We start from the raw sequence: 12898 nt of genomic DNA on the forward strand, positions 1-12898 counted from the left end.
TGCTGTTCAATCTACTCTTGAAAGAGTAAATGCTTGAATCAAAAATGATGGGCAATAATTTGAACATTTCAGTCGTCACTAAGTAGTTGTTTTTATGTCTTTGTGATATTTTATAGTGTTGTTTGTCTTACTGTTGTTTTAATTAATTATATACGTTGAGATCTGGAAAATGTTTCTTTGTTTTTCCACAGTACACTACCTTTCCTTAACTTCGTTTACAGGTGACAGTAACGGTCAGGTTTAAAATTTACACGTTTCTTAAGATATCTCGAGATAGAAAAAAGGTATCGACATGCGGTCTTCGCTATTCTGTTGCTAATTTGATATTATTTTGTAATACAGGATTAAAAATGCATACTTGTATTTAATATTTTCCAAAGAAAATCAGATTTCTGAAAATAATTAAATAACACCTCGTAGCTGGCGTATTATTTAATAGGCTGTTTTGAAATTATAACTGTTACATTGACAAAAAAGAGTTGTTTTCAACAAGACCAAGTTTGCAAAATTTGATTTAGCAAAACCGGACTTACAGCCGTTTTTTCATAACAAGGTGCCTACTCACCCCCACCTCTTATTTGCAATGGTAGATTTAAACTTGTGAAATCAAATATGGGCAGAATGTTATGAAGAATACGATTATCGGATTTCCACTGCCTTTTCATTAGGTAAATTTTGTAAAATTTTGATTTTTAATTTTTGATATTCAATTATGCCCTCTAGCGGTGAACCTACAATTATGAAAATAATTTCTGGGCTTTTCCCGAGGCAACTTTTATTATAAATATTTTTTTCTCAAAGCTGTACTGTAAACGGTTCCTGAGATATGGCCGAGATCCATTCTTATTGGGACACCCGGTACATGGTTATTCACTATATTTTGACCCCCTTGTAAACCGCTTTATTTACAGAATTAGAAAAAATGTAAAAAACAAAAGATATTAAATTTTTTAATTATGATTTTTTGACATATATATCGTACCAGTGACGTCATCCATCTGGGCGTGATGACGTAATCGACTATTTTTTTTTAATTAGAATAGGGGTCGTGTGCTAGCTCGTTTGAAAGGTTATTCAATTCCATATACAGTACTAAAAATATTAAGATCATTATTTATACAGGGTGTCCAAAATTTTTTTTTTAATTATTAATTAAATAATTAATTTAATTAAAAATTTTTTGGACACCCTCTATAATTAATCATGTTAATGTTTATATTACTAAATAGGGAATTGAGTACCCTTTCAAATGAGCTAGCACTACACCCCTATTCCCATTTAAGAAAATAGTCGATTACGTCATCACGCACAAATGGATGACGTCACTAGTACGATATATATGACAAAAAATCATAATTTAGAATTATGATTTTAAAATTTTAAATTTTAAATTTTGCAAATAAATCAGTTTACAAGGGGGTCAAAATATAGTGAATAACCCTGTACATTCACTGGGGCCAACCGACCGGCTCTGTCCCGTCATACAGCTGACCGACTATAATAACTTTTATTTATATTTAATTTAGAATGTGTGTACTAATTTTCAGCCTTAGTAAATGGATTTAATTACCTTCGTAGGAAAGCAACTTTGATACCCTCTCAGTAACCCCTGTTGTACGTTTCGCTTGACCGACCGCAGTATGTTTCTCTACACAATCACAGTAATCATCTGTGAAAAATCTAGCTTTAGTAAATTCAAAGAGATTTTTCAGCGCTGCCTCTTGGACTATTAACATAAACGTAAAGGAGAAAGCATAAATATGATCAGTAGTAAGAAAAAGATAACGCAAGATTAACTCTACGTCAACCAAACATCTGTAGAGGGAGCGACGTTCTACAACTATTTTGACACCATAATAAATTTAATTATTTGTTTATTTATTTATAGTACTATACAAATGACCTGGCCTCTTGTGACTAATCCAGGTCGTTTCCTGATGGGATTACAGTATTTTGCCTTTACATAATTTTCATTTTAACAATTTTCAATTTGACTAATTAACAACAGCCCTAATCTACAATACTAATTCTGAAAAACTACAAATTATAAACAATTCTAATAAACAATTCTAATGAACAATTAACAACAATTCGAATAAACAAAATATAATTATGATTTTTTTTTAATTTTAACTATTTTTGTGAACATATAATTATTTTTATATAAGTGCTCCCAGCTCTCATTCTCAGATGAGAAATGCCAGCACTGTTTATCTAAAAATACTCAAGAATAATTTCCAGTGCAGGTCCACTTTTAATAATAAATGAAGAATGGACCAATATTCAAGAGATAAGGCGCACATCGGAGAAGCTAGATCCACTTTCGACTGGATTGGGCTCTTATTTAAGAGCCACAGCCTTTTTCTTGGCATCAACGTAAGAATGTTACGATGCTACATCTTCTCTGTCCTTCTTTGTGGTGTTGAAGCGTGGACTTTGAACAAAGATATGTGCAGAAAATTGGAAGCAGTTTGGACGTGGCTATATAGGAGGATAATTAAAATCCCGTGGACTCACCGAGTCACAAATGACGCGATCCTCAGAAGAAAGGATAAGAACCAAGAGGTACTGACCACCACCAAATCTCGAAAGTTACAGTAGGTACTTCGAACACACTATGCGAAATGAATCCAGATATGCTCTCCTACATGCCATACTGCAAGGAAAGCGAGGTCCAGGAAGAAGAAGAATATCCTGGTTTACACTAGAAGCACCAGAGCGGTCATTTTGACTGCTTTCTATCTTTGACCCTCTGTATTACTTATTCCTAGTTGTTTTAGAAAGTTGATAATTTAGGACTTTTCCTAGATCTACTTGAGGATTATAATTCCTCCTTTTCAGGTACTTAGTCTAATTACTTTTTGAGATGTGTTAATATATACCTAGAAGCACCAGGGCGGTCATTTTGATTGCTTTATATTTTTGACCCTCTGTATTACTTATTCCTAGTTGTTTTAGAAAGTTGATAATTTAGGACTTTTCCTAGATCTACTTGAGGATTATAATTCCTCCTTTACAGGTACTTAGCGTTATTAGTTTTTGAGATGTGTTAATATATACCTAGAAACACCAGGGCGGTAATTTTCATTGATTTCTATTTTTGACTCTCTGTATAACTACTTATTCATAGTTATTCTAACAAAATTAAAAATTTAGGACTTTGCTACATCTATTTAAGGATTACAAGTTCTCTTTTGCAGGTAGGTACTTAGTGTAATAACTTGTTGAATATGTTGATGTCTACCTAGAATAAATGCGGTCCTTATTACGGAGGAGAAGTACCAGATCTGAGCGATGATCAACAGATAAATTTGCACTTGCGTCGGCAATATGGAACTTATTTATAGAGAATTGTATATATGTTCCTACACCTAAAGCTGGCTAAAAATATATCTATCGACGAACAGCTTTTTCCCACAAAGGCAAGATGTCACTTCACCCAGTACATGGCGTATATACCCGATAAGTTTGGAATCAAATTCTGGCTTACAGCCAATGTCTAGTCCAAACAAGAATAAAAAACCGCTAAACGCCTTAAAAATGAGTGGCGTATACAATATTCCAGCTACAAAAGGTCTGATATGAATATTACGTGGCGCGAAAATGTATTTTCATTTTGATGTAAAACAAAATTCTAGTTTTATTTTAAAAGATTTTTCCATAATATTTGCTAAATTTGAAGTAAACGCGCCACAAAAGAGTAGCTTTGATAAAGTTTGAATTTTGAAACTCTTTTGTGGCGCGTTTACTTCAAATTTAGCAAATATTATGTAAAAAATTTTTAAAATAAAACTAGAATTTTGTTTTACATCAAAACTAAAATACATTTTCGCGCCACGTAATATTCATATCAGATCTTTTGTAGCTGGAATGTTGTATGCGCCACTCATTTTTAAGGCGTTTAGCGGTTTTTTATTCTTGTATCAGGAGTTTTTCAAAGTTATTTATAAATTAAATGTATGAAGTTGAATGCAATGTTCCTCTGTTACTCGTTAAGCTTTATAAATGGTCACCTTTGTTGCATTATCTCCCAAATGATCTAGTGTCCATCAAATGTTCTATTCGAAATAGATTAAAAAAAATATTGAGAATAATCGTTAACTGGATTATACATTTGTAGCTTAATAACTTCTTAAAGGCTTAAACGATTTTGATCAGTAAACATATGTTTGAAACGTATTTACCAGTAGTATCTGATGGATCTAAGGTCAAGTATGATAACTGAAGCTATTACAGGAATTATTGAGCTTGAGAAACCGTTTTTCCCGTAGGAAATAGATTTGATTATAGTTATGAAGCCTATAACTTAAAAATTAGAAATTTCCCGGATATGACGTATACACCGTTAGATTCGTCTAGAGTCCTTCTACAAACGCTCAGTTATTGGCGCAATTCGTAGCTTGAAATTTTGAGTAACTGTCGAAAAACCAAAATTTTCGGAAGTATTGTTTTTCAGTTTTTCGGATACACTGAGCCGTGTGTATGTCTTATCCTGACGGCTTATACACTATTTGAAAGCTTAACTCAACACTATTCATTTGGTGTATTTGCGGTTCTCCTGTCTCTTATTGATCCGAAGATTTACACCCCCAAAAAATATGCCGTTTTGTACTTACCAAGTCCTCATGCTGACTTATGGGTGGTCAAAAGTCACAAACTACACCGGTTCTGAATCGGCCCTGACCCCCTCTTCGAATACGGAAAAAAATTCAAATCGGTTTAACTTTCAAACACACATACATACATACATACATACATACATATCCACAAACATTTTCCTTTTTTAAATAAAAATTGAGTCATAATTCTGAGCTCGGTAACTTTTGAATGGTAAAACCGATTTTCAAAATTAGATATGCGTTGGAAAGGTAATCATCAGTGCTATTAGAAGCCGCAAAGGTTGGACTTAAATTTTTGAAGTTTTTGGGAGTTTTGGGGACGAGAACGGAAAACAGACCCTAAATAGAAAGGGCCGTAAAATCCACACTCTTGGACCAAAATGGATACTTGACATATGAATGGGACTTTTCCTGAACTTTAAGATGGGACTTGGCCCATCTTTCAAATCAGTCAGATATAGAAAATCGAAAATTTCGTGTATATATAATGTCGCGTGTAAGGGGGGTGTTGGTGTGCGCCACTGGCGAGAAGTACCGTTCTCTGGTAATATTCATTGCACCGATTTTCTTATCTACGGAAAGATAAACAACGATCAGACAATCAACTCCTAGGGGAACATGTAATTAGCCGTCTAATGGGCCCATTTATGAATAAGGGAAGAAATGTCACGATATAAAAAAAGTATTAGGAAAGAAGGCTACCAGCAGTACTGGAACAATAATACGAGCAAGAAAGGATATTCCTCCGTCAATAAAAAACGAAAAGATGAAATTGTACAAATCAAATATTTTCATACACGAAGACTTGAGCTAACCAGGGAAACCAGGTGTAACAGAGAAAAATGATCAAAAAAGTTCTAGCGCTGAATTCTCTATACTCAAACAATATTGAAATAGGCATAGACAAAAAGGAGAAACCGAAAACCATTACCTACTACAATCATAGAAAATACGGAGTAGACGTTGTAGATCAGATGACCATACAGTGCTCAACCAAATCAGTTTCAAGAAGATGGTCGTTGCAGGCTTTTTTTAATAGCTTAGATATGGTAGAAATAAATGCTTGGATTCTGTATAAGGAAGTTACTGGTTGTCAAATATTCGGGCAAACTTTTCTACTTCAGTTACCACAAGAATTGCGACAAGATCATATGACTAAAGGCAGGACAATATCAACGGAAACAAATTAGAGATACAACACCTCAATCAAATAATAAAAGTAGGCAGTGACAAAAGCTACAATATCTCGGACATGTGATGCGGAGCGGGAAGTATGGCATCCTAATGCAAGGATGTGTAGATTGCAGAAGAAGCATCGGAAGAAGACGAATTACATGGCTGAGGTTTGGATGCAGCTCAAAACAACCATTCAGAGCTACTGACTCAAAAATTAAAATAGCTATGATGATTGCCAACCTCCGTAGTAGAGATAGCAACTGAAGAAGAACAAGTGGAAAACTGGGAACTAAAACTAAAATAAAACATGTGAAAGTCATATACCTATGTAAAAAATTTGTGTGTAGGTCTTGTACAAGCAGAATTAAAAAAATTTAGTATTACATAAATTGTGTTTAAATAATTAAATAATTAATTTAAATTAACTAAATGTCTTTGGTTGGTAGGTATTAACTCAATATAGGTGTTTCTTCAATTAAAAAACGATACGAAAACGACTAGCGACAGAAAATTCTAATACCCGTCATCTTGACTGCTCCGGTGCTTCTAGGTATGCAAAAATGGTGCTTCTAGTGTTAAAGAACCTCAGAACATGGTTTAACACAACATATTATGTGGAGCTTTTCCACGCTGCTGTAGATAAGATAAATATTGCTAAATTACGTCTAGGCACATTAAAAAGAAAAAGGCACAAGGCGATAGGAGTGGCACAAGAAGAAGAAGAAGAACGATTCTTCAAATCAAAATAAATCACGAAATTCTTACGTTTCACTGCATAATACACTGCTAATACACCGAAAAAGGCATTAATCACCTTCAATTAGAGAAGGACAAATGGATGCGCTGAATCTAAAACTGCACGGAAAAGGCTATGCAAGGAAAACCCAGCCTATGTTTTGGTGGATAAATTGTTTTTTTAAAGAAAAATTAATTCTTTTTGTAGAAGATATTCAAAAATATCGCGGTAAAACCAATGCAACTGTTGACACGAATTACTTCAGCACAGTTACAAAAAAAAATTAAAGATGAATTTGCTGGCAGATTTGAACAATTCAAAACGAACAAAACCACTCTAGCATTTATAGTAAATCCTTTCAATACAAATAGTAACTAAATCCACGTTGACCCATTTGGAATTGATACTGGATCTTAAGAAATGCAATTGATCGATTTAAAAATTAAAGATTTGTGGAGTGAAAAATTTACAGAATTGAAAAGGAAGTTGGAAGAGTTGGAGGTCCAGAAATGTAGGTACGTAACGCAACAAATATGGACAGCTTTGAAAAAAAAATGCCGCGAATTGAGAGACTTATATTCGACGAATGGAATAGTCTTCCAGATTATTATAGTGAGGTAAATAGGTTGGCATTTGCAGTGTTAGTTATCTTCGGATCGACATATTCTTGCGAGCAAATGTTCTCTTGCATGAATATAATTAAAAGTAAACTAAGAAGCCAACTAACAAATGAAAATTTAGAGTCGTGTTTCAAACTTAAAACAACAAGATATGCACTTATAACCTATTCATACTGTAGAAATTAGCGCAGGAAAGGTACATGTTTTTAAGTAAATATGCGTTGTTAAGTAGATAAACACACACGTTTAGTATTATAGTTATTATTCAAGAAGGCTACTATGACAGTAGAAAGCTATCAACTCCTATTTACACTCCAATAATTGAATGGAAGTTGTAGTGCGTCACCGCTCTTGTTCAGTGTGTGGGTGGAAGCTGTGTTAAATAAATAAAGTAGTAGCTGTGGAAACATCGAAATACCAATAGCAGAATAGCGACAATTTGATAGAGAGCTGTTAAATTTTGTAGAAAATATAATATACAGGGTTGGGATAAAGTGTGGAATCAACCAAATATCTGTAAAACAAAAAGACCTTACTTATGAAATGTTGCATGAAAGTATAATGACACATCACGCGTCTGAAGCGATATTTCTGTTACTACTCTTCTTTTGGTTTCCTATATAATTGGGAAATAATATACACTCACCGGCAGAGAAAACGGGCACCCCAAAAAATAGGTCATTTTTAATGTCTTGTATTTCCTAAACCTGATGTCCGATTTAAGTAATTTTTTTAATATGTTATAGCCTTATTCTTTATCAATATCGCTGTAATAATCTTGTTGCTAGACTGGTACATTGTCATTGTATACAGGGTATACGAATCAAACTGTGTTTTTTTCTCAAACTTTGGAACACCCTGTGGAATGTTCTAGCTTTTATAAAATACTAAAATTATAACCAGACTATAGCCTCAGGTTTTCTTAACATTCTGTTTTTTCATTCATTCGCTTATGTTGGATAATGAAAAAGTTAAGCACTTTAACAACTACCCCTGTTTTTCGTTAATACAGGGTGTTTTTAAATAAGTACGGCAAACTTTAAGGGGTAATTCTGCATGATAAAATAATGACAGTTTGCTTTATAAACGTATGCCCGCAAATGCTTCGTTTCCGAGATAGGGGGTGTTGAAATTGTTCTTACAAACTGACGATTTATTTATTTCTCTAAAACGGTTTGTGATATGCAAATGAAATTTGGTAGATTTTAAGAGGCAGTTATTGCGCATTTTTTGGCATACAATTAAGAATTTTATATTCACCATTGGCGTGCATACGGTTATAAATATTTTAGATATATCCCGTATGCACGCCAATGGTGAATATAAAATTCTCAGTTGTATGCCAAAAAATGCGCAATAACTAGCTCTTAAAATCTACTAAATTTCATTTGCAGATCACAAACCGTTTTAGAGCAATAAATAAATCGTCAGTTTGTAAGAACAATTTCAACACCCCCTATCTCAGAAACGAAGTATTTGCGGGCATAAGTTTATAAAGCAAACTGTCATTATTTTATCATGCAGAATTACCCCTTAAAGCTTGCCGTATTTATTGAAAAACACCCTGTATTGACGAAAAACAGGGGTAGTTGTTAAAGTGCCTAACTTTTTTATTATCCAACATAAGCGAATGAATAAAAAAACAGAATGTTAAGAAAATCTGTGGCTATAGTTGGGTTTTAATTTTAGTATTTTATAAAAGCTAGAACATTCCACAGGGTGTTCCAAAATTTGAGAAAAAAACACAGTTTGATTCATACACCCTGTATACAATGACAATGTATAGCAACAAGATTATTACAGCGATATTGATAAAGAATAAGGCTATAACATATTAAAAAAATTACTTAAATCGGACATCAGGTTTAGGAAATACAAGACATTAAAAATGACCCATTTTTGGAGTGCCCGTTTTCTCTGCCGGTGAGTGTATTAACTTTTAACTGCCCGCGCATCAAGTTATAACATAACTACACGCGTGGCGTACTTTATACGCCCCAAGAAAATACACTGAAAAACAGCGGATTTGTTTATTTTTTTTTTGAAAAAATACATTTAGATGTTTGTTAAAAACCTTATTCGGCATCAGTGAATACTTGGAGTTCCTTCTCAGTAAGCCAATTGGGATTTATAACTGGAATCATGGAATAACTGGATTCCATGATAAATAAAATTATTAATAAAAATTTTTTTTAACTGTAATTTTTTCAGGAGAAATAGTATTGGTTATAAAGAAAAATATATTTTGTCCCATAATGACTAAAAAACCATTGCAATATTTACTTATATTACTACTTATATTAATATAATCGTGGCGTATACTGTCCACCACCGGAAACAACAAATAATAAACTGTAAACTACGATCTTCCCAGAACGCCGATTATAACGAAACTAAAACCAAATTGTAAAGCACATTCCAGTGATAGGTTAGAGAGATAAACAAGGCCAAAAATTAAATTTTTAAATATATTTGAAGTAGAATTCTTATATCAAGCTTACAAAATACGCCAGCGCGTGTAGTTAAAGGTTAATAACAATTTAAGTTGGAAATTAATTTTGTTGACGTTTCGACTTCCACATAGGGAATGTCCACAAAGTAATTATTTCATAAGAGACACCCGTTATATGTGTTGTATTTTCATTTAAATTTGAATTAACTTATATACACGAGGAAGACAAATAGTCCCAACTCTAGTTATTTTGCCTTTTATCGCGATAGAAAAGAGGTTTGCTTTAATGAGTGCAAAAACTGGAGCCTAGTAGTGTTCGTCAAAAGTAAGAGAAGCTAGTGCCTCTACAATCAATGGCTCGCAAGTTGTTCTACAATCAACAGCTCGTAAGTTGCCACTCAACCAACGGCTCGCTCGTTTGCCGGTGTAAAAGCCTAGCTGGTAAGGCTTTTTTCGTGTATGGACTTGGTGCAGTGTTAAATGCAGCTGAGGGCCCTCTTGAAGACCAAATGCAGGGATTGAATTGGTAAGTGGACCTCTTTGCGCCTCATTTAATTATTCTATTCCTTTTTTGCTCATGTTTAAGTTTTTTATTGAACCGGTGTCAGAGCTCCTTTAGAAAACAAAGAATCAGCCCCTATTTGAGATCCTAACATCAAAGATCGCACATTTTGGTCACTTTTGGCCACGAACGTGGATATTGTTTTTTTGAGGTGTTTTGATAGTCGGTTTTTTAAAGAATTTAAACTTTATTGCTTTTATAATTAATTGTTCAATTATTGTTGGGGTGGCTTGTTTTTCCTCGCTTGTATACAATATTGCTTGTTAACAATTAATTTTGAATAATATAATAAAATTTGCATTTTGAAATAACGCCCAAAAAACATTGCGTACAGTTTTTGCTTCTTTTCTTGTGTAGCAGGTAATGTCAATTGGTTGACCTTGAATGAATTTACAGGTATTCAATAGGTACGTAGAATTTTGTAAGTTTCGAATTTTAAAATCAGTTTGCGGCCGCTTGATAAAAATTCTTGTTTTTTGATAAATTATTAAATTTAATTGTTTAGGTCATTAGACTTGTAAAATATTAGCTATTTGAATTTATTTATAGTTAAAATTGCGTTCTCTTTATGCCAGTGGCAGCTTGACCAGGGGATCGTTGATTATTTGTTTTTTTTAATTTTACCATTGATTACGTTAAATAAATTTTTATTCTTTTTCTCCACAATGGCTGACAAATTGAAAAAATATACCTTTCAAAGGAGAATGGCAATGAACGAGTTAGGAACGTTATTGTCTTTATCCAATTCTGCTCTTACAGAGGTTCATAAGCAGTCGCTTTTTCGTGTTCGGTACTCAGAATTAGACGATGTTTTGGAGAGTTTTAATAAAAATCATCAAAACATCGTTACAAATCTTTTGAACTCTGAACCTACGGATGCTCAATTAGATTCTGAGGACATTATTCGTTCCCAATTTTTGAATGATTATTATCAGATCAAGGCTAATTTCGCGGATCTCTTTGAAGATGATGATAATAGTCAAAAGAATGAGGAAAATATCGCCGCTTCGAATGCAGTACAACCTCCTAGTAATGTTCGCTTGCCCCAGTTAGAATTAGTTAAATTTTCCGGTGATTTTACGTCAGCAATTACTTTTTTTGACTTATTCGATGCGCTTGTGCACCGTAGACCTAACGTTGATGATACGGAAAAATTAACGTATTTGATTCAAAGTTTAGAAGGGCCTCCTTTAAGGTTAGCTAAATCCCTGCCTTTAGCTAGAGAAAATTATATTAGGATTTATGGTAAATTAAAAAATAGGTATTTAAATAAACGTTTGCGTGCAATGGCACATTGGTGCAAAATTGAAGAAGCTCCAGCAACTATGTTTAAGAATTCTGATAGTTATAGTAATTTAATTGATACCTTTTCGGAAAATTTATCAGCTTTAGAAAATTTGGGTTATAAAATTTCGGATTTTGTGTTAGCTTACAAAATTCTCACCAAGCTTGACCAGGAGACTCACCAACGTTTTGAATTATTACATGGTTCTAGTGAAATGCCTACTTTTATTCAATTATCTGATTTCTTAGAAAGTCAATGCATTTCGTTTGACTCATCCTTGTTGTCGCCTTGTTCTCCCAAGGATTCTAATAGAAAAAATAAATCGCCTTCTAAACACAATGCAAATAAAAATGGTTCTAAAGTCAATAATCGCTATAGTTTTTTTTCGAAGCCTAATGCGACGCCTTGTTCGTTATGTTCTGCCGATCACCATTTAAAAGATTGTTCTTTATTTTTAAATAAATCTCCTTATGAACGGTACAACGCTTGTAAGAGAATGCGTCTTTGTTTTAAATGTTTAGAAAAACACGATTCTCGTAGTTGTAGTGTCACCGCTCGTTGTTGTCATTGTAATTCATCCCACCATAGTCTTTTACATTTTAAAAGTTCTGAAAGTGCCACTCAAGGCGCTACTTCTGTTGCTGCCGTTCCAACTACTGCTTCTTCTGATGCTCAGGTTAATACTGGAACATTGAGCTCACATGCTGCATCATTAGGTAGTGTTACCTCAAAAAACTCGAGCGTTTTGTTAGCTACTGCTGTGGTAGAAATTATGGATGGTTGTGGATTGTATCAACCTGTTCGAGCTTTAATTGATGGGGGCAGCATGACCTCTTTTGTATCTCAGTCTTGTATTCGTCAGTTAGGTATTAGACATTCTTCTGCTACCTTATCGGTACAAGGTATTGGTGCTATAAAAAGTACAGTGGTTGGTCGAGTTGATCTTCAGATAAAACCTGTGGATAGAGTGGATCCTATTTTTAATTGTGAGGCGTTTGTGTTGCCAAAAATTTGTGAGGACCTACCCGTTGTTAGTTTGGATGTTGGGCATTGGTCTTATATTGCTAATTTAAAGTTGGCAGATCCTCGGTTTCATCTATCTGGTAAGGTGGACTTATTGCTTGGAGCTGATATCTTTTCTCAGTTATTATTAGAAGGTAAAGTTCAAACTCCTAGAGGTATGCCTGCTGCTCTTAATACCGTTTTTGGCTTATGGGTCCCTGTAGTTCGGTTCCTATGACATCTGCCACCTCGTTGTTTTGTCACGTGGATCAAATGGTTTCGTTGGAGGAGTCTGTAAAGCAGTTTTGGAGTTTAGAAACTGTTCCTGAAGTAGAATGTTCAGCTCCTGAAGATATTCTTTGTGAGAAAAATTTTGTTGAGAATGTTTGTCGAGACGGCTCTGGTCGTTATACCGTTGCTCTACCTTTCAGGGAATTATCTCCTGT

At 34.0% G+C, this 12898-nt stretch overlaps 1 protein-coding gene across 1 annotated transcript; it reads left to right on the forward strand.

The window, feature by feature from the left end:
* Positions 1-10830: 10830 nt before the first annotated feature.
* Positions 10831-12690, forward strand: LOC126883778 (uncharacterized). The gene has a single exon (XM_050649444.1). The coding sequence runs from the start codon at positions 10831-10833 to the stop codon at positions 12688-12690; it is 1860 nt and encodes a 619-aa protein (XP_050505401.1).
* Positions 12691-12898: the final 208 nt, after the last annotated feature.

The sequence above is a fragment of the Diabrotica virgifera genome, chromosome 4 (assembly GCF_917563875.1).
Source record: "Diabrotica virgifera virgifera chromosome 4, PGI_DIABVI_V3a".
Classification (NCBI taxonomy): Eukaryota; Metazoa; Arthropoda; class Insecta; order Coleoptera; family Chrysomelidae; genus Diabrotica; species Diabrotica virgifera.